At 38.7% G+C, this 20,722-nt stretch overlaps 1 protein-coding gene across 2 annotated transcripts in view; it reads left to right on the forward strand.

Annotated features, from left to right (window-relative positions):
- Positions 1-779: 779 nt before the first annotated feature.
- The window catches only part of SPAG9 (sperm associated antigen 9), a 134,993-nt gene continuing 115,050 nt past the window's right edge, over positions 780-20,722 (forward strand). For both annotated transcript variants that reach the window (XM_081270602.1, XM_081270603.1), the window contains exon 1: positions 780-1,289. In XM_081270602.1, coding sequence (XP_081126728.1) covers positions 987-1,289 — 303 coding nt within the window. In that variant the 5' untranslated portion in view covers positions 780-986. The remainder of the gene's footprint in view (positions 1,290-20,722) is intronic.

A 20,722-nucleotide genomic window follows, 5' to 3' on the forward strand; every position in this document is an offset into this window, starting at 1 on the left:
CTCCACCCCTTTCCTCCCTAACTTCTCAACCTCTGAATTACCAGCTCCGCCCCACCCCCATCACTGCCCTCACTGCTTCAAGACCGGGGAAGAGGAAGGTGGTTGGAGACCTAGAATTTCCTCTCCCCAAGTTGGCCGGAGCAGAGAAACCATGTTTGGGAAAATGCAAGATGTGGAGTTTCAGTTTTACCCTTCTCCGGAATTCTTTGCATTTCCTGTTTTAGGTTATCCTTACTCTTCCCTACCCCCAACAGTACTACCCTACTTGAGAGCACATTATCACTTGGTAGACTCTTCTATTTATGGTTTTTTCCCCTCCCCCCCACTTTTCTGAGTCCGGAATTCCCAATTAGAACTAGTTTCAAGTCCCGGCTCGGCCTCTTTCCTAGCTACGTAACCTTGAGTGAACCACAACTTTTCTGGGCCTACTTTCTTTGTCTGTAAAAAGGAGGCCAAACATCTCAAGCACTTCGCCGGTTGTGATGATTAAAAGAGAAAGCGCCTGGGAACTATGAAAAAGCAATAGAAATGTTAGCTACATTTGTCCTGGTGGGCTAGTCTCTTTTTCAGAACCCCTCCCTTTCCTTTGGGATGGCCTTGCAAATCCTGCCTCGGTTCTCAACGCTTCCCGTGGGCGTCGCACCCGTAGCTTGGCGCTGGATATTGACGCCACGGCCTTCCTCCACCGGCGCACGCTGACGCATAGCTCCGCCCCCAGCCGCGCCTGGCCTCCCGTGGGGCCCCGCCCACCGGGCATTCGCGGCATCGGCCCCGCCTCGAGGGTGACGTGTAGGGCGCGCGGCCCGGCCGCCCCGGCAGTTGGTGCAGCGGCGGTTGGGGTGAGTGCGCTCACCCCACCCCTCCCCTCCTCCAGCCCCGGCCCCCACCCCGCCTGGCCCAGCCCTAGCCTTTCCCGGGCCCGTCCCGAGCGGGCCCGTGCCGTCCCTCAGCCGGCGACGCCCCGGGCTGCCCGCCTGCCCACCACCATGGAGCTGGAGGACGGTGTGGTGTACCAGGAGGAGCCCGGCGGCTCCGGGGCCGTGATGTCGGAGCGGGTGTCCGGCCTGGCCGGCTCCATATACCGCGAGTTCGAGCGGCTCATCGGGCGCTACGACGAAGAGGTGGTCAAGGAGCTGATGCCACTGGTGGTGGCGGTGCTGGAGAACCTGGACTCGGTGTTCGCGCAGGACCAGGAACACCAGGTGGAGCTGGAGCTGTTGCGGGACGACAACGAGCAGCTCATCACCCAGTACGAGCGGGAGAAGGCTCTGCGCAAGCACGCCGAGGAGGTGAGGGCTGGCGGGCTACTAGGGTACGGGGCCGGGGGTCGCGGCCGGCCTGGGGACGTGAGGCGCGCCGGGCCTCCTGGAGGACGGGCCTGAGGCGAGGCCTCCGGCGCCGAGCCCAGACGCCTTGCTCGTCCCTGAGGCTCGCCGGCGTTGGAAGCCGGGGCAAGGCCAGTGAGTGTTCAGGAAAGGAGTGAGGTGGAAGGCAGGGCCCAGAGAGGAAGCGACAGCCTGGCATGAGGATACCTGGGGTTGGCAAGGGCGGAGTCTTTAGGGTGTCTGGTTGCTCCTTGGTGTTTAGGGAAGTTTCCGACCACCGTAGGATGGTCGGACGGCGGCTCAAACTTTTACGGTTCGGGAGGAGGGTTACTTCTGTCTTGATATGTAACTTCCGCTGGCTCCAGTACCTTTCCAGGGGGTTGCTGCTGCTTTGGGAAGTTAGAGATCTCCCTCTTTCGGTCAGTTGCTTCTTGACATTTTAATCCATTTGAGAAAGAGATCTTATTTTATGTCCTATGTAACATTCTTAACACGTTGTCAACATTTAAATGTTGTATTGCAGTGCTCAATAAATAGGTAGTGTGCGCTGTTTTATTTTATTGGTATCCCACACGAAAGCATTCTTCCATATCAGGTGGTAACCTTGGACAGTTCCCTTCAAAAGCTCTCTGTTTATTTATAAGAGGACTGGGGGGGCGGGGTTGAGGAGGTGTGGGTGACAGTTGGCAACACTTTTCCTGTCTTGAATTTGCTTCTCAAACTGCAGTTTACAGGTGCACTTGGCCTGCTGTTAACTGGAGCATCTGAGTGGTGACCTCTGTGCTCTCACTTGCAATCTGTGAACCTTTTGGAGCTCTGAAGTGCAAGTGATATGTCCTTGGAGTCCAAGATTTTAGTTTTCAGGCTGTGTTGTCATTATTTCTGTGGAACTTTTATCTAAAGCAGGCAGTGTCCTAATTGTCTTTGTTTCCCCAAGCATCTAGCATAACTGGCTAAATGCTTGGTGACTGAAAGAGGCTAAATAGTTATTGAAGGAACCATGTGTTATTTTTCAGAAATACTTGAAAAGTTTTTAGGATGTGAGATTGTTCAGTAGCTCATTTCCTAATGTTAAATAGTGCCACCATTTAAACTTTTTGTTTTGTTTCATCACATATATCTTTGCACCTAGTTGCTTTTAGTTTGATTATACAATTTTTAGTTATTATGATTTTGAGATCCATTTATCTCAAAGGAATGTCATTGAATTTTCCAAACAATTGGCTTTATTTCAGGAATATTTCTAAATATATAGGGAGGGCACGGTTGAAAGTACAAATGACAATGGGATCACAATTTCCACTAGTTTATTAGCACTGTTTATAGAATAGAGGTTTCTGAGCTGGCTTGCCACTTCTTCATGCTCATACAGGCCAGTATGTTGATTGTACATGGAAGAGACTGGGCAATTAACCACATGTACATACAGGTGAGGAGCAGACTCAGCATGATCTATCAGGCCCAGCATCATGTGTCACCTCTGGTAAAAAAAAAAATACTCCCTCCAGCCTTAAACTCCTGTCATTCCATGTAAACATGGGCAAAATGCCAAGGTCACCCGTGCCAGGAAAACTCTGCCACAGGTTACAGAATCAGAAAATAAAATTGACCAGCTGGTAGGCTTTGGGTTTTATATTAATTTCTTAAGTAAACAACCTTTTTTTTTTTTCTTTTTTCTTTTGGTACTGAGGGTTTGAACCCAGGGAACTTTACCAGTGAACTACATCCCAGCCCTTTTTATTATTTTTTTATTTTATTTTTTGGGGAGTACCAGGGGTTGAACTCAGGGGCACTCAACCACTGAGCCACATCCCCAGCCCTATTTGCATTTTATTTAGAGACAGGGTCTCACTGAGTTGCTCAGTTTTTCCCCATTGCAGAGGCTGTGTTTGAACTCCTGATTCTCCTGCCTCACCCACATGAGCCACTGGAATTAAAGGCGTGTATCACCATGCCCGGGTCCTTTTTTTTTTTTTTTTTTTATTTCAAGACAGGGTTTTAATAAATTGCTGAGGCTGGCCTGGAACTTGTGATCCTCCTGCCTCAGCCTTCTTAGTCTCTGGGATTACAGGCAGGCACCAACTCAGCTTAAGTAAACAACTTTTTAAAAGTAGGTTATCCCATGACTTCTTTTGTAGTTTATATTTTTTCAGTCACATATGTAAAATCCCCATAATGAAACCTTTGGGCAAAAGATCATGACTGGAGAACACTGATGAAATGTTAGATGAGCCAACTCCCAGACCACAAACCTAAAACCATTTCATTTTCAGCCTTCATCTTAAATCAGAAGACTTAAAACAAATTTTACCTACATTTAGAAATTCAATCTCTTAGGCCAATATGCAGAGTTAATTTTGCTTAATTTCCTGTTTTGTGCCTTTAACATGAAGAGTAAGAGTCTGCTATTATAGCAAAAAGTGCCTCAGGGTATTTACAGCAAAAGTAATTTGAAAACATAGAAATTATCCATCACGAGTGTAAAATAAATTCTGAGCACCTTTGTGTAAATTTAGGAGCATATATAAATGGTAAGAATGTTTTAGGAGCTTGTGAGGTGCAATAGTCATTTGCTTACAGGAATTGTCAACAAGGAGTCAAAAGTTTAATCTTTATTATAATGATAGGACTTCAGTTGAAGACACACTTGTTTTTCTTTGCTTTTGTTTGAATTTGTGTGTGTGTGTCAGTTGCTGTTTTAGTGAGTCTTTAAGAACTTTCCAGAGGTTGGAGGATGTAGCTTTTAGGCAGAGTGCATGCTAGGCACTCTGGATTTAAGCAAAGCATCACAAAACAAAACAAAACAAAACAAAACAAAAAACACAAAAATAACCCAAACACCTAAAGGAGGACTGATTTTTAGATAGATTTAGACTAGTTTCAAATGTTAATCAAGTAATTGGCCATATTTTCTCCCTCTCTGGGCTCCCTGCCACATTATCTTTCCATTCTTTATTCAGACCCTGTCATATGCCTTTGCCCATGCTGCTTCCTGCCCCAAAATGCTCTTCCCTCAGAGCTTCACCTGGAATGTTATTACATCTTTATTTATTCACTGAAATCTTAAAATTTAGAGAGCTCGAAGTACATTCTAGTGCTTTGTTGATTTCTGTATTACCTACCTAATTTCGTATATAAAACTAATACATCTTAAAACATACTTCATTTTTCAAAATGTTATTGTTCTTGCTGAATCATTTGAACTAGCTTCACACTGGCTCCAGTCAGAATAGATGTGCCCCTGCCCCTAGTTTATCCTTATTTTCTGGTACTTTCTGAAGTTAACTCAGTTTTGAAGGGGTGTATGTGCACACGCTTGGTGATTACCTTTTGAAATGATAATCAGTTAACCATTTTAAAAAAATATTTATTTTTTAGGTTTTTTTTTGTGGACAAACAATATTTTTATTTTATTTTTATGTGATGCTGAGGATCAAATCCAGTGCCTCATGCATGCTAGGTGAGCACTCCACCACTAAGCCACAACCCAAGACCCAGTTAACCATTTTTTAATTCTTAAGATAGATCTTTTTTTTTTTTTTATAGGTGATCTTGACATTTCATACATTAATTAGGATAGATCTTATTATTATTATTATTTTTTTTTTGTGTGTGTGTGTGTGTGTATGGTGCTGGGGATTGAACCCAAGGCCTTGTACATCCAAGGCAAGCACCCTAACAACTGATCTATATCCCTAACCCCTTATTATTTCTTAACCTTAAGAAATCTATGGTTATTGATATTAAGGGAGATACCATTATATGAGATTCACATTTTGACTTAGTTAAGATCACAAAAGAGAATACAAAATTGGGTATACTACCACCTGGGCCCAGGACTTCTAGTCAGAAGGTAGATAAATATAGGACAATTCATGAGATTGCCAGAGTGTGTACTATAGGTCACTCATTCAGTTTTGTGTTTAAGGGACTAAGAGGTTCCAAGCTTGGTGGTGCATGCTTGTAATCCCAGCAACTCAGGAAGTTGGGGCACACGTTCAAGGTCACCATAAGCAATTTAACCAGACCATGTGTCAAAATAAGAAATAAAAAGGCTGGGGGCTGGGGTTGTGACTCAGGGGTAAAATGCTCACCTAGCACACAAGGCCCTTGGTTCAATCCTTAGCACCACATATAAATAAATAAGTGTATTACATCCAACTACAACTAAAAAACAAACATTATTTATTTATTTATTTTTTGGCGGTGCTGGGGATTGAACCCAGGGCCTTGTGCATGCAAGGCAAGCACTCTACCAACTGAGCTATATCCCCAGCCCCCCAAAAATAAATATTTAAAAAGAAAAAAAAAAAAAAGAAAAAGGTTGGAAATGTAGCTTAGTAGTAAAGTGCTTCTGGGTTCAGTCTTTAGCGTACATGTCACATACTCAAATACTGGGAGGTTTCTACTTTCTGGAATCCTAAGTTTACCTTTAACTATAGGCTGCATACCTAAGGTTTGGAGGAGAACTGGTATTAGAACCTAGCCAGTTGTATTTTTTTGTTCTGTTGACTAATGGCTGAGTTATTTTGAAAACACCTTTTTTGCTTTGCTCAGCACACATAATGAATACAGCTGTTACCAAAATAATTAGGCTGAGATCAGAAATATCCAATATAGACCCAGTTTAATAATTTATGTAACATATATATTTAAAAAGCTGATATTCACAAATATATTTGTAAATTATATTTTGTATTTTGAAATCTTGGCCAGTAATATTTAATTATTGGTTTGAAAATAGCACTGTATTTTATTTTCTGTTTAATTTCCTATTTCACATTCTAGGCAAGTGTTCTACCACTGAGCTACATCCCTATCCCTTTTTTTTGAGACAGAGTCTAAGTTCAAACCCAGACTAGGTTTGAACTTAGTATTCTCCTGCTTTAGCCTCCCGAGTAGTTAGAATTGTAGGTATGCATCACCACACCCAGCCCTCTCTGCTTTATATTAGGAAAAGTTTCAAACATTAAGAAAAATTAAAAGTACATTGCTCAACTGGGCACAGTGATGCATGCCTGTAATCTCAGATTATTAGAGAGACTCTAAGTAATTTAGTGAAATTCTATCTTAAAATAAAGATTAAAAAGGGTTGAGGATATAGCTCAGTGGTGAAGCAAACCTGAGTTCCAAACAATTTTAGGTTTGATAGATTCCATGTAGGAGATAAATAGGGTGATGTGATGAAGAGTAAAGAGGCAGGCACTTTAGATGGAACAAGCAAGTTTATAAAAGGTTGAGCTGTCATGCAGCAAATAATTCATCTCATAAAAATAATTATTTAGATCTGAAATCTCTTGATTTTCCTTTTACCTATCTGACCACTCTTAAATTTTCCTTAATATTGTTTATTGATTTTTCTTGGCATTTCTAAGATCCTCTTTAGTTCTCCCTCTGCATACTGCCTAGCAGATATTTTCCATTCCCATAGGTTCATTTACCATTGGTTGATTATCTTAGAATGCATATCTCATTCATGTAACAGATACTTGTATTGAGCGCCAACTGTGTGCCTGGTACTGTGCCCATCGGGGATACCACTTTTGAGTAAAACAGACAAGGTCGTTCCCTTATGCAACTGACTGCTTATTAAGAATCTTAAGCTCAGATCTTTTCTTTCAAGTTTTGGATCCAAATTACATTAGTTATTGGACAAGTATGTCTTCCAGCCTGACCAAAACTGAATTTGTGTGGGCGTGGTGGCACACTCAGGAAGCTGAGGTAGGAGGATCATGAGTTCAGAGCCAGCTTCAGCAATTTAGTGAGGCACTAAACAACACAGCAAGACCCTGTCTCTAGATAAAATATTTAAAAAGGCTGGGGGATTAATCCCCCCTGAGTTCAATTTCCAGTACCAAAACAAAACAAAACTTAACTTGCCTCCCAAGACTGCTTATTATTTTTGTTTTACGATCCTGGAAATCGCCCTCACCATCTCTCTCTACTTTGTTTTTCTTTTCTTTCTTTTCCTATCCTTCTCCCTCCTCGTCTTTTTTCCTTAAAGATTTCTTTCTTAAGATAGGCACAAGGGGCTGGGGATGTGGCTCAAGCGGTAGCGCGCTCGCCTGGCATGCGTGCGGCCCAGGTTCAATCCTCAGCACCACATACAAACAAAGATGTTGTGTACGCCGAAAAACTAAAAAAAAATAAATATTAAAATTCTCTCTCTTAAAAAAAAAAGATGGGCATAATATCTTTATTTTTATTTATTTTTATGTGGTGCTGAGGATTGAACCCAGTGCCTCACATGTGCAAGGCAAGCGCTCTACTGCTGAGCTATAAACCCAGTGCCCTTTTTTCCTTTTTTGACATGTGATCTTACGAAGTTGCCCAAGCTGGTCTTGACAAACTCATGAGCTCAAGCAGGAAGACTGCCTTGGCCTCTGAAAAAGCTGGGACTTGTACAGAATTGCTGTTTTACTTTCTTTTGTTTCCAACTTTTAACTATCTCTGGAATCTCTTTCTTTTTGAAAAAAAAAATGCCTTTATTATGTTTAGTTAGTTTTGTTTTTTAATGTGGTGCTGGGGATAAAACCCAGTGCCTCACACATGCTAGACAGGCACTCTTCCACCGAGCCACAACCTCAGTCCTCTTTAATTCTTTGTAAGATTTAACATATGCCATTCTGGTGCAAGCTACCAACATCTCTCACCTCAAATGTAAACTCCACAGAGCATGAACTTTGTGTCATTCACATTATATCCCAATAACTGGCACATAGGAAGTACAGAGTGAATATTTCTGAATAAATTTCTGATTTTTCTGTTTCTGGTATTGCCAGTGTTTCTAAAAGGGAAATCTAGGGTCTGGGGATGTGGCTCAAGCGGTAGCGCGCTGGCCTGGCATGCGTGCGGCCCGGGTTCGATCCTCAGCACCACATACAAACAAAGATGTTGTGCCCGCTGAGAACTAAGAAAAAATAAATAAATATTAAAATTCTCTCTCTCTCTCTTTGTCCCCCTCTCTCACTCTCTCTTAAAAAAAAAAAAAAAAGGGAAATCTAATCAGATAATTTTATTCTTAAAAAAGCCCTTATGGGCTGGGATTGTGGCTCAGCAGTAGAGCGCTCACCTAGCACAAGTGGGACCCGGGTTAGATCCTCAGCACCACATAAAAATAAAGGCATTGTGTTGTGTCCATCTACACCTAAAAAATAAATATTAAAAAAAGCCCTTAATTGGCTCTTCCTAAAGTTCTTGAAATGGACTTAGTTCCCAACATATACAACCCTAGGATTGAGCTGCCCTTTATCTTGTCTCTGACCCCATAATGAATACTTTTTTTTTTTTCATATTTTATTTTTTAGTTATTGGCAGACACAACATCTTTGTTTGTATGTGGTGCTGAGGATCGAACCCGGGCCGCACGCATGCCAGGCGAGCGCGCTACCGCTTGAGCCACATCCCCAGCCCCATAATGAATACTTTGATTTTGTTTCACAAAATGTGTTCTTCCCAGGCCTTAATAAAAACCATCTCTTTGCTTAGCACACTTTTGCTCTTCTGTTGCCTAATTTTATTCATCTAGATTTTAGTTCTGGAATAGAATTATGAATACCCAAGTATGAATTATGCCTGTCTCATATACTTCCACAGAATACCTATCCTCTCTGGCTTTTAGAGTTTGGGTGGAAGAAGTGCTAGTAGGTTGGGCCTGTGTACCTGGGAAAAAAATGTCAGGGTGTTTGTGATTATTACTCTCTCCATCTTCCCTTTAACCTCAAGGACCATTATTTATGAGAAACTCAAACTTACATTTACTGCACGCACAAAACTTTCTTCATTCTTTAAAAAAAAAAAAGATGATGATGATGATGATGACACAAAGTAATAGAAAATTAAGGCTTGGGATGTAGCTCAGTGCTCAGCATACAGGAGACCCTGGGTCTTTTTTTATGATACACTTTTTTTTGTGTGTGTGTGGTTTTTCTTTTTTGGGGGGGGTACTAGGAATTGAACCCAGGGATAATTAAACGCTGAGCCACATCCCAGCCTCCCCACCCCCCTGCCTTTTTTTATTTTGGAAACAGGAAGTTGCTTAGGGCCTCATTAAGTTGCTAATGCTGGCCTGGAACTTTCAGTCCTCCTGCCTCAGCCTCCTGAGTTACTGGGATTGTAACTGTGTGCCACTGTGCCATTTCAAATTATACTTTTTAATGACTTTATAATATTCCATCATAAGGTCATCAATTCGGTGAAGGGGACTGGGAAGTCTATAGTTTAAAAAACACTCGAAATTTATTATCCAAATGCAATGCATAGACTTTGAATCCCGATTGTAAAAGCAGTTATGAGACAATTAACAAAATCTGAAAAGCAACTCGATATTGCATTTTAGTTCATTAAGGGTTTGAAAATGATGCTATTCTAACCCAGTTATTCCTTAAGCATTTATTAGCTAAGTTTTCTTATAAAGGAGTATTTCCCCTCATCAACTGGTTACCCTGAGGTATAGTTTATATAAGAAAGATAAGAAAAGTGCTGATTCTCTTCATTTAATAATTTCCAAGATATCTTCCTGTTTTAGCTTTCCCCCTCCCTACCCTTTTTTAAAAAATAACATACTGTTCTGGTTTCATGAGAGCAGTGACTTTTCTTTGGTCTCTGAATATATTAATTATAGTTTTCATTGTTCCCTGCTTTGTCTATGTCCTCAGAGTCCCATTTTTTTTTTCTTGCTAGCTTTGTGCTCTCTCTTTAAGGTTATAGTTTTCAACCAACTGATAACCCCTAATTATCCCTGTATGTTTTAAAAGTGAGGCACTAAAAAAGGAAGACCAGAAGCTTTGTGTGTGCCTTGTTGCAGTTTATTGCCTATAGGGACTCTAGAGTTTAGTAGCCCCTGGCCTTTCTTGGAGCCATTTAAGTTCTTTCAGAGAAAGGATAATTTCTTTTGGGATGTGGCTGGAGTGAATGGTAGATAAGTTTAGTTATACCTTATGGAAAGCTGGATGAAAGCAGCTAAAAGTATTACTAGTCTGTGTATAGACTTTTACTTACTTCCTCTCTTCATTTGGTACCTGCTTGGCTGTGGCTAGAATGTTTCCTAGTGTAAAATCTTTCTGGTTGGGTTTACTAAACTTCCTGTTTCTTGTGTCTGAGCATAGAAAGCCAACTGGCCACTTATAGATGGGGCTGGATACTACCTGGGGATTTTATACTGACTCATCTCTCCTGATTTCAGCTGCATATTCACCACACCACTTCTCTATTACAGAGTTTCCAAAGTATGAATCTGATTTTTTAACTGTTACAAATAAATTTGCAATAAATATCCCTGCATACACCTTTGTGAATGTTTATATATTTATTTGCTTTTTTTTTTTTTTTTTAACACTAGAGATTGAACCTAGGGCACTTATCACTGAACTACATCCCCAGGCTTTTTTATTTTTTGAGACAGGGTCTTGCTAAGTTGCTTAGGACCTTACTAAGTTGCTGAACCTGGCCTAGACATGTGATTCTCCTGCCTCAGCCTCCTGAGTCTCTAGGTTTTCAGGCATGCAACACCACACCCAGCTCTTTATTTGCTTTTTAATGATAGATTCTTATTAATTTTTTTCCATATTAACTTAAATGCCATGAGTAATTCCAAGTTTTTTAAACTTAATGAAATATCCAAAGATTAATGGTTAGAGCAAATAATATAACAAGCTACTGTATACCCATGACTCAACTTCAGTTTTATAACATCAAGCCAGTGTTGTTTCATGTGAACCTCCCTACATCCCCTCACCATCTCCATCATATTTTTCAAGCAGACCAAAGCTTACGTATTAGTGTATTTCTAGGGCTTTAAAAAAAAATAGGTGCCATACCATTATCACACCTAAATGTTATAAATGATTATTCCATATAATGTTTAATATTTAATCAGTGTTCACATTTCCCCATTTGTCTCATATAGTTTTATAGTTGATTATTTCACTCAGGGTCCAAACACAATGGTTTGTATGTTTACACTTGGTTTATATGTCTTAACTTTTTTTTTTTTTTAAATACCAAGGATTGAACCCAGGGGCCCCTAACCACTGAGCCACATCCCCAGCCCTTTTTTATATTTTATTAGAGACAGGGTCTTGCTGAGTTGCTTAGGGCCTTGCTAAGTTACTGAGGCTGGGTTTGAACTTCCTCAGCCTCCCGAGTGGCTGGGATTACAGGTATGTGTCACCATACCAGCTTTAAATTTTTTAATGTATGTTGTATTTTCCCCCATGACATCAAGTTTTGAAGAAACCAAATCATTTGTGTTAGAAAATTTTTCACATTTTCAATTTGGGGATATCCCTTAGGTGTTGCTTAACATGATCTTCCATCTTCTTTTCTGTCATAAAACTGAGCCAGTTGTGTTGATGCATGCCTGTCATCCAGCTAGCTGGATGGATGAGGCAGGAGGATGACAAGCTTTAGGATTGCCTTGGCAACTTAGTGAGACCCTGTCTCAAATAAAAACTAAAAAAGGCTTTATGTAGATCAGTGGTAGAGTGCTTCCCCAGCTGTGTGAGGGCCTGGGTTAAATCCCTAGGGCCAAAAAAAACCATAACACATAAAAATACCCCCCTCAAAACAAACCAAAAATAAAAAGACTACAGTGAAAAGCAATTGCATTTAACTGAGTTTAATAATAATTATATAATAAAATGGAAATACCCCCCCCACACACACACCATGACAGGGTAAGTATTGGGGTTAGATATCTTGGTGGATATTTGGCCATAATTGAAAGTACTATTTAAAGGGTTCCCGCCTGCATCTTTCTTTATTCCAAAGTACAACAATCTCTGGAAAGTTTTTGTTTTTTTTTTGAAACTTTGGGAGCTTGCCTTTCAAAGTATTCATTTGTTTTTCTCCAGAACAGTAGGGCAAAACAGTCCCTATAAGCCATCTGGACTTGCAGGCATTTTGCTTTACCACAAAGCTTATTCTTTTTTAGATTCTGATGTAAGTCTGTATTGTCCTGCATTTTTTTTTTTTTTTTTTTTTTTTTAAGCACTGTCTAGTTGCTCCTAGGAGAGTTCTGTCTGAAGTTATACACTGTTGGTGCTGGCCCATTAGTTACTGAGAGGGGAAAGGAGAAAGGAGTGTCTTTGTGTGTGTATATGTGTGTATATTATATTATTTATTTTTTACTTATAGATGGACACATATCTTTATTTTTTATGTGATGCCGAGGATCGAACCCAGGGCCTCGTGGATGCTAGGCAAGCACTCTACCTCTAACCCAGCTCCAAGATATATTTTTATGTCTGCAGCAAAAGTACATTTATAGGGTCTTACTCCCTGCTACTCTTTAAAAAAGGTGTGTGTGTATGAGAGGGCAAATAGAGATAGGGAGGGGATATACACACTCTTTACCAACATACCTGAAGGACCTGACAAAACTCTACTAGGGATGAGTAGACTCAGTTTCCAGGGGGTTACATAGCTTTGTAATTTGAAAAGCTGGTGCCCTCCTCCCATGATTTCTTTTTCTTTTTTTTGCTTTAACTTCATCATGACTGTTCTAATATTTGCCAAGTACAGTAGAGGGTGACCAACTTTATAATCATGCCACTGAAAAGTTATGTCACATTAAATCAACTACAAATGTCCATAGACATCTCACAAGCATTCATTAAGTTTAGCTTTTTTTTTTCCCCCTTCTTCAAAATGTCTTTGGCTAGGGGTAAAACCTTCAAATTTCTTTTTTTAAAAAAATATTTATTTATTTATTTATTTTTGGTGTAAATGGACACAACACAATGCCTTTATTTTTATGTGGTGCTGAGAATCGAACCCGGGTCCCACTCATGCTAGGTGAGCGCTCTCTACCGCTGAGCCACAACCCCAGCCCCAAACCTTCAAATTTCTATTTACTTTGCTTTAAAAATATTGTTATTCACAAATTATAGTAATAAAAGGAGACCACCTCGTCTGATTGGGAACCTTTGTGATGAAAACCTTTAAAATATAAGAACAAACAATGTCTATATAGTGAATCCAGTTGTTCTGGGATTTTTTTGTTTGTTTGTTTGTGATGCTGGGGGTCTAACCCTGGGTTTCCTGCATGGTAGGCAAGCTCTCTACACTAAACTATACCAGAGCCCAGTGAATCTGTTTTGTACAGTTTTTGTATGGGTTTTTTGAAATGAACCCATAATTCTGTCCCAGTCTTGCATTAATTAATCATTCTTGTATTTTAGCTTTTGACTTCAACAGAGCTAATATAGTTCACAAATTGTGTATAATTATATATAATTAAAATAGAATTATCCCTTCCCATTGATTTTTTTTCTCCTCAATATCCCATTTCAGAATTTGATTTTAATTAACTATATATAGAAAAACACTCCCAATTATTTTTAGTTAAATGATAATACTGTATTTGATAATATACCAAGTTTTTCTTTTCTTTTTTTAATATTTATTTTATTTAGTTGTAGTTGGACACAGTACCTTTATTCCATTCATTTACTTTTATGTGGTGCTAAGGATCGAACCCAGGGCCCCGCGCATGCTAGGCAAGCACTCTACCGCTGAGCCACAATCCCAGCCCCCTATACCAAGCTTTTCTAAAGTGAATTGCAAATGAGTTATAGTTCCTGTTCAGCTTTTTCACTTTGGAAACAATATAGGCCTGTGTTTTTCATTTTTTCCTTGCTTTATTATTTTAAAATATATAAATAATTCTTGTTAATTATGAAAGAAAAACAAACAGAAAACCCAAAACTTTATAGACTATTTAAGGATAAAGTTATAGAAAAAAGGTCAAGTCACACTAAATCTCACAGCTGATGACTATTGTTGGTCATTTATTATATGCCCTCAAGCCCTTTCATATGCCTGTTTACTCCTCCAGTTCATAAAAGTAGGATCAGACTACACATAATATTTTCTATCAAAGCCGTTAATGAATTAGAAGATTGTTAATGAATTAAAAGATTGTTAATTCTTATTCTTTTTCTTTTTATTTTTATTTTTATTTTTATTTTTTTTTGTATTGGGGATTGAACCCAGGGGCACTTAATCACTGAGCCACAGTCACAGTCCTTTTTATTTTTTATTCGAGACAGGGCCTCACCAAGTTGTTGAGGCTGGCTTTGAATACGTTGTTCAAACTTCAGCCTCCTGAGTTTCTGGGATCACAGGTATGCACCACCACATCCAGCAAGAATATTAATTCTATTTTTTGGGGGGTGGGGTACAAGGGATTGATCTCAAGAGCACTTGACCACTGAGCCACACCCCCAGCCCTATTTTGTATTTTATTTAGATACAGGGTCTTACAGAGTTGCTTAGTGCCTTGCTTTTGCTGAGGCTGGCTTTGAACTCATGATCCTCCTGCCTCAGCCTCCCAAGCCTCTGGAATTATAGGCATGCACCACCGTGCCTGGCCCTACTCAATTTTTTTTTTTTTTAGAGAATTTTTTAATATTTATTTTTTTAGTTTTCATCGGACACAACATCTTTCTTTGTATGTGGTGCTGAGGATTGAACCCGGGCCATATGCATGCCAGGCAAGTGCGCTACCGCTTTAGCCACATCCCCAGCCCCCTACTCAAATTTTAATGCCAAATTGTAGTTCCTGGGGCATGTCATGACATTCATGTCTCTATACTTTCTCATGTGCCATTACCTCTTCCTGGAATGTTTTTACAAACCCACTTCTTCAGGTAAACTATTCCTCTTAAAGAGTTGGCTGAAATGCTTTCTTTTTTTTAAAGTTGATTTAGTCACTTGTTCCTCCATGTTTTCTGTATGGGACATAGCATGTTAATGTTTATTGTGTGTCTTTGATGGCTGTCATAAAATAATTGTTTATATTCCCAACAGTCAACATAGATAGGTATATGGCCTTATTTAATGTGACAACAATTTTTTATTTGTTTAGAAAGTGACAGAATGGGATATGTTTCTATTTTTGTGCTATCCTAATTAGTTTAGTCAAAATTATGGGAGTGAAAAGAAGACAAATTCAGCAGTACTCACATGAGCTCCTAGCCTACCCAGAATCTCTCTGAGCATGGAAAAAGGGTAGAAAGAAAGTTTTCTTGGGGAACTTTTTTTTTAGTGTAACCAATGCCACTTATTGCCTAACTCTTCTGATAATATGAAAGGGTTGGGTTTTGGGAAAACAAACAGTTCTCATTGTATTCCTTATACTCTTCCTTTAATTCCCATCCAGGAAAAAGAAGGACCCTTTTATTACGGCCATGAATCCAAACCACTTTCTGCCAAGAGCTCTAATTTGGCATCTGAGTCAATTTTATGACACCTCTTCCATTTCTATTCCATTTTTCTCTTAAAAAAAATTTTTTTTTGGTACTAGGGATTGAACTCCAGGGGTGCTTAACCAGTGAGCCACATCCCCCTGCCTTTATATATATATATATACTTTAATTTAGAGACAAGGTCTTGCTAAGTTGCTAAGTGCCTCACTAATCTGCTGAGGCTGGCATTGAACTAGTGATCTTCCTGCCTCAGTCTCCTGGGATTACAGATGTGCGCCACCTTGCCCGGCTCATCTCTTCAAAATTTTTTATGTCAGGTTTGTGAGTTCAAATCCAGCCTCAACAACTTAGTGAGGCCCTAAGCAACTCAGTGAGACCCTGTCTCTAAATAAAATATAAAAAAGGCTGGAGATGTTGCTCAGTGGTTAACTGCCCCTGGGTTCAATCCCAGGTACCAAAAATAAAAAAGATTGTATCGGCATTTCTTTTTTTTTTTTTTTTTTTTTTAATATATTTGTAAACTGTCATTCAGGACAGTTTACATTTTTTTTTTATTAGTTCAAAACATTACAAAGCTCTTGATGTATCGGCATTTCTTACTTTCATATTACTAGCATTTATGTTAAAATTTTTAAAAATTTGTTCTGTTTAGATGTACATGACAGTACATTATACATATGTATTACACATACATGGAATATGACTTAGGATCCCATTCTTAGTGCTAACTGGAGCACAACATTTTCTAAAGGTTTTTATCTTTTTTTTTTTTTTTTTGTCTCTATGTCATTCAGTATCTTTGGGGGGATTGAATCCAGGACCTCATGGACACAAAAGTTCGAGGATGCTCAAGTTGCTTATAAAATGGTGTGGTATTCATATTACCTATGCACATCCTCCCAAATCCATTACATAATCTCTTTATTACTTATGATATTGGATTCAATATAAATTCTATGTAAAAAATGTTAAGACTATAGGGAATAATGTTTAGGGAATAATGACAAGGAATAGAAGTCTGTGTTCAGTACAGATGCAGTTTTTTTTTGGGGGGGGGACAGTGGAAATTGAACCCAGGGGACTTTACCACTGAGCTACTTCCTCACTCCTTTTTATTTTTTTAATTTTAAGACGAGGGTCTCACTAAGTTGCTTAGAGCCTTTTTAAGTTGCTCTGGCTGGCCTTGAGTTTGTGATCCTCCTGCTTCATCCTGAGTTGCTGAGATTATGGCATACACCACCACACCTAGCTTCCAGATTTTGACTGCAGTTGTTTGAATTCACAGATGCTGAACCCTTGCATATAGAGAGAGTATTGTCAGCACTTTTCTGTTTCCTAAGTTAGTCTACCTTCAAGAAACTCTTATTTCTGAGATAGCTGTATTATCAATGATATTTCATAAAACATTGACCTCAAATTTGCCTATTTGATTGATTTTTATCTTGGTTAACCATTTAGCATACTTAGGTCACTTGTTACTTGTTTTAAAATTACTCTTTGAAAGCTATTAAGAAGTTTAGCCTACTAAAACTTTCAGTGCCAAGTGTGATCAAGATGCCTCTAGTGAACTTGGAATGGAACCACCATTTGACCCAGCTATCCCACTTCTTAGTCTATACTCAGAGGACTTAAAGACAACATACTACAGTAATACAGCCACATCAGTGTTCATAGCAGCACAATTCACTGTAGTCAAACTGTGGAACCAACCTAGATTACTTTCAGTAGTTGAATGGATAAAGAAACTGTGGTATATATACACAATGGAGTATTACTCAACAATAAAAGATTATAAAATTATGGCATTTGCAGATAAATGGATGGAGTTAGAGAATATCATGCTAAGCAAAGTAAGCTCCCAAAAAACCAAAGGCCAAATGTTTTATCTGATTAGTAGATGCTAATCCATAATGGGGGGCGGGGCTTGGATGAGTGGAGGAACTTTGGATGGGGTGGGGAAAAGAGGGGTAGGGGGAGGAATGGGGATGGGAAAGATGTTGAAATGAGCTGGACATCATTCCCTAGGTACATGTATGATTGCATGAATGGTGTGACCTTACTTTGGGTACAGAGAAGTCAAAAATTGTGCTTCATTTGTGATTAATGAATCAAAGAGCATTCTGCTGTCACATATAACTTATTAGAAAAAAGAAATAAATTAAAATTTATAAAAGATGCCTCTAGTGATTAGCATTTTAAAGAATTTGAAGCATTTTCATTCCAAACGAAAACAATCTACTTTTTGGTTTTTTGGTGCTGGGGGTAGAACCTAGGGCTTCACAGATACCAAGCAGGCACTCTACTACCCACAGTGTAATACACATTTAAAATGAGAGTTTTTCAAGAATAGAGAGAATTCTTTAAAAAAAAATAATTTTACAAAAATCAACATTTAGGGAGGAATGGTGGAATAAAATTGACCAAACTATACTATGTACATGTATGAATATACTGCAGTGAATTTTACCTTTATGTGTATCTATAAAGCACTAATTTATTAACTAAATAGAAAGAAGACCAGCAGAGTAGAGGAAAGAGAACAACAGGTAGGAGCAGAGGAGGGAATAGGGAAGTACTAGGGACTGAATTGGAACAAATTATATTCCATGTTTGTATAATCATGTCAAAATGAACCCTAAAATTTTGTATAACTATAAAGCACTAATAAAAATCCATATTTATAATTTTTATAAATGGGGAAAAAGTCTTTTGAGCTTAAAGATGCACTGAAATTGTATAGTTTTGTTTTATGTTTATCTTTCTGGGGGAAAGGATCTGTTTTCATTATATTCTCAAAGGAGTTCATAATTCCAGAAAGTTTAAGAGTTACTACTTGGATGAAGACAGAAAACACAAATACCTTAGTGAGAAATAGTATTTCATTTAGAGTCTCTACATTTATCTGTTTTAATTTGTTTTAAGGAAAGGCCTAGAAGTATGAGTTACTTTGGAATATTTTCATTATTTCCAGCCTTTTCCCATGAAAGGAAATTGTAGAAAAAAGATTTCTGTTTAGAGATAAATAGTTCTGGTGGTCTAAGACCTATGACATCATCAAAAAAATTTTTTTCTTCTTTTTTGCCATCTTAAAGTGATACAGATGTAAAGCCCCCAGTATTACAAACTGTGAAAAATTTTGAAGCTTGAATTATCTTGGTAGTTGTAAGTAATAACTGTAGAGTAAGCTTATATTGAATAGTGACTGCTAAACAGTGATGGATTATTCAAGCTTTTCTGCAGCCAAACTGGGTGCCTAAGAAGCGTAGCAGACATGAGCCGTGCATCCATTGTGGTGTTTCAGTCGGAAAGGAATTCTGAATAAGCAGAGTAGTAGTAAAGTTTTTTGTTAGAAGTTTAATAACACAGCATTTTAAGTATTACTTGATAAGCATCTGTTTTCTGTAAAATGGTATTTTATTCATAGGCGCACACACAAACAACCCCAAGTCACTGGGAAGGATTACAGGCATGTGCTACCTCGGCTGACTGGGAATATCTTTTTCTTTTCTTTTTGAGTTTCAGATTATGTATGTATGTATGTATGTATGTATGTATGTGGTGCTAGGATTAAATCCAGTGCCTCACACATGCTAGGCAAGCGCTCTGCCACTGAGCTACAGCCCTAGCCCAGGAACATCATTTTCAAAGCAGGTCATAAAGTAATTATGTTTTGTTATTTGTTAATTTTTACTTATATATATAGACAAAATATTGAAATGACTTAGCACACCTCATAGTTGATGCTTTTTTATTTAATGTTAACTTATACCTTCTGCCCGCATTCGATTGTAGCTTTTCTGAAGGCAGGGATAGATAATAAGATACTCATCTGGCATATAGTAAGTAGCTAGTAGAAGCTCATGAATTAATGAATGACTTATCAATTTCCCTCTCTTTATGTTTACTATAAACCTTTACTTCTCCTATATATAGTCATCTTTAGATTAATATTCTGGATAAATAAAGAATGGCTTTTCATTGGATTTTTGCAGAAGCCTCACAAATATGGAATATTCTTATAGAAAAGTATAAGATGGGCTGGGGCTGTAGCTCAGTGACAGTGCTTTCTAGCATGTGCAAGGCACTGATTCTATCCTCAGCACCACATAAAAAATAAATTGATAAAGATATTGTGTATCCCTCTACAACTAAAAAAAAAAAAAATTAAAAAGAAAAATACAGGACAGAGGTGCTAAACCTGTTGTTTAAACCTGCTTTGTTTGTTTGTTTTTTGTATTGCTTTATTTTACATGGGATTTGTAGAAAGATTTCTGAGGTCATTGAGCCTCCTAAGGGAAATAGAGTTTGGGATGGGTAAGGACATCTTTTTTTTTTTTTTTTTAAATATTTATTTATTTATTTTGGTTCTCGGCAGACACAACATCTTTGTTTGTATGTGGTGCTGAGGATCGAACCCAGGCCGCATACATGCCAGGCGAGCGCACTACCGTTTGAGCCACATCCCCAGCCCTAAGGGCATCTTTTAATGGGGAAACATCATTTATAGATGTATCGAATTTCCAAATGGAACTGTGGATTCTCAAATGATTAAAGACCAATGTTTTAGAGGTTGTAGGTTTCAAGCTTTAAAAATCAGGAAAAGATTGGATCAGATGACCTTTGAGGGAAAGCAGATGACTATGTTAGGATGTTTCACATTCTTGTGATAGAAACCAGCTCTAACAAATCGATGTTAAGAAGAAATCTACTGGTTTATATAATTAACACACACCACACAATTTGAATTTTTCTTCTTTCTCTTTTGTTTTCTTCTATATTGTCTTTTTTCTCAGGATTGCTCTCTTTGTATGTTGGAATAAGAGATCAGTCTGGAGCTTACATGTGCTAAGTTCTTAGAAGTTTTAAGCTTCCAGAGGAGGAGAAGGTGGTGTCTTAAGTTTGCTTTCTATTGCTGTAACATAATATCTGAGATGGGATAATTCATAAAGAAAAGAAGTTATTTTGGCTCACAGTTCTAGTGGCATTTGGAAATCCAAGATGGGCAGTTGGTGAGGGCTTTGTTTTGCTTCAATTCATGTCCCAAAGTGGAAGGGCAAGTGGGCATGTGTGGAAGAGACAAAATATGAGGGACTGCCTCACTTGCTTTACATCTTGCTCTTGGATTGACTAATCCAGTTCCTCAAGAGCAGTGTCCTTATATAACAAAGGTATTTTATCCAGTTTAAC

The sequence above is a fragment of the Spermophilus citellus genome (genome assembly GCF_964194105.1).
Source record: "Spermophilus citellus genome assembly, chromosome: 17".
Taxonomy (NCBI): Eukaryota; Metazoa; Chordata; class Mammalia; order Rodentia; family Sciuridae; genus Spermophilus; species Spermophilus citellus.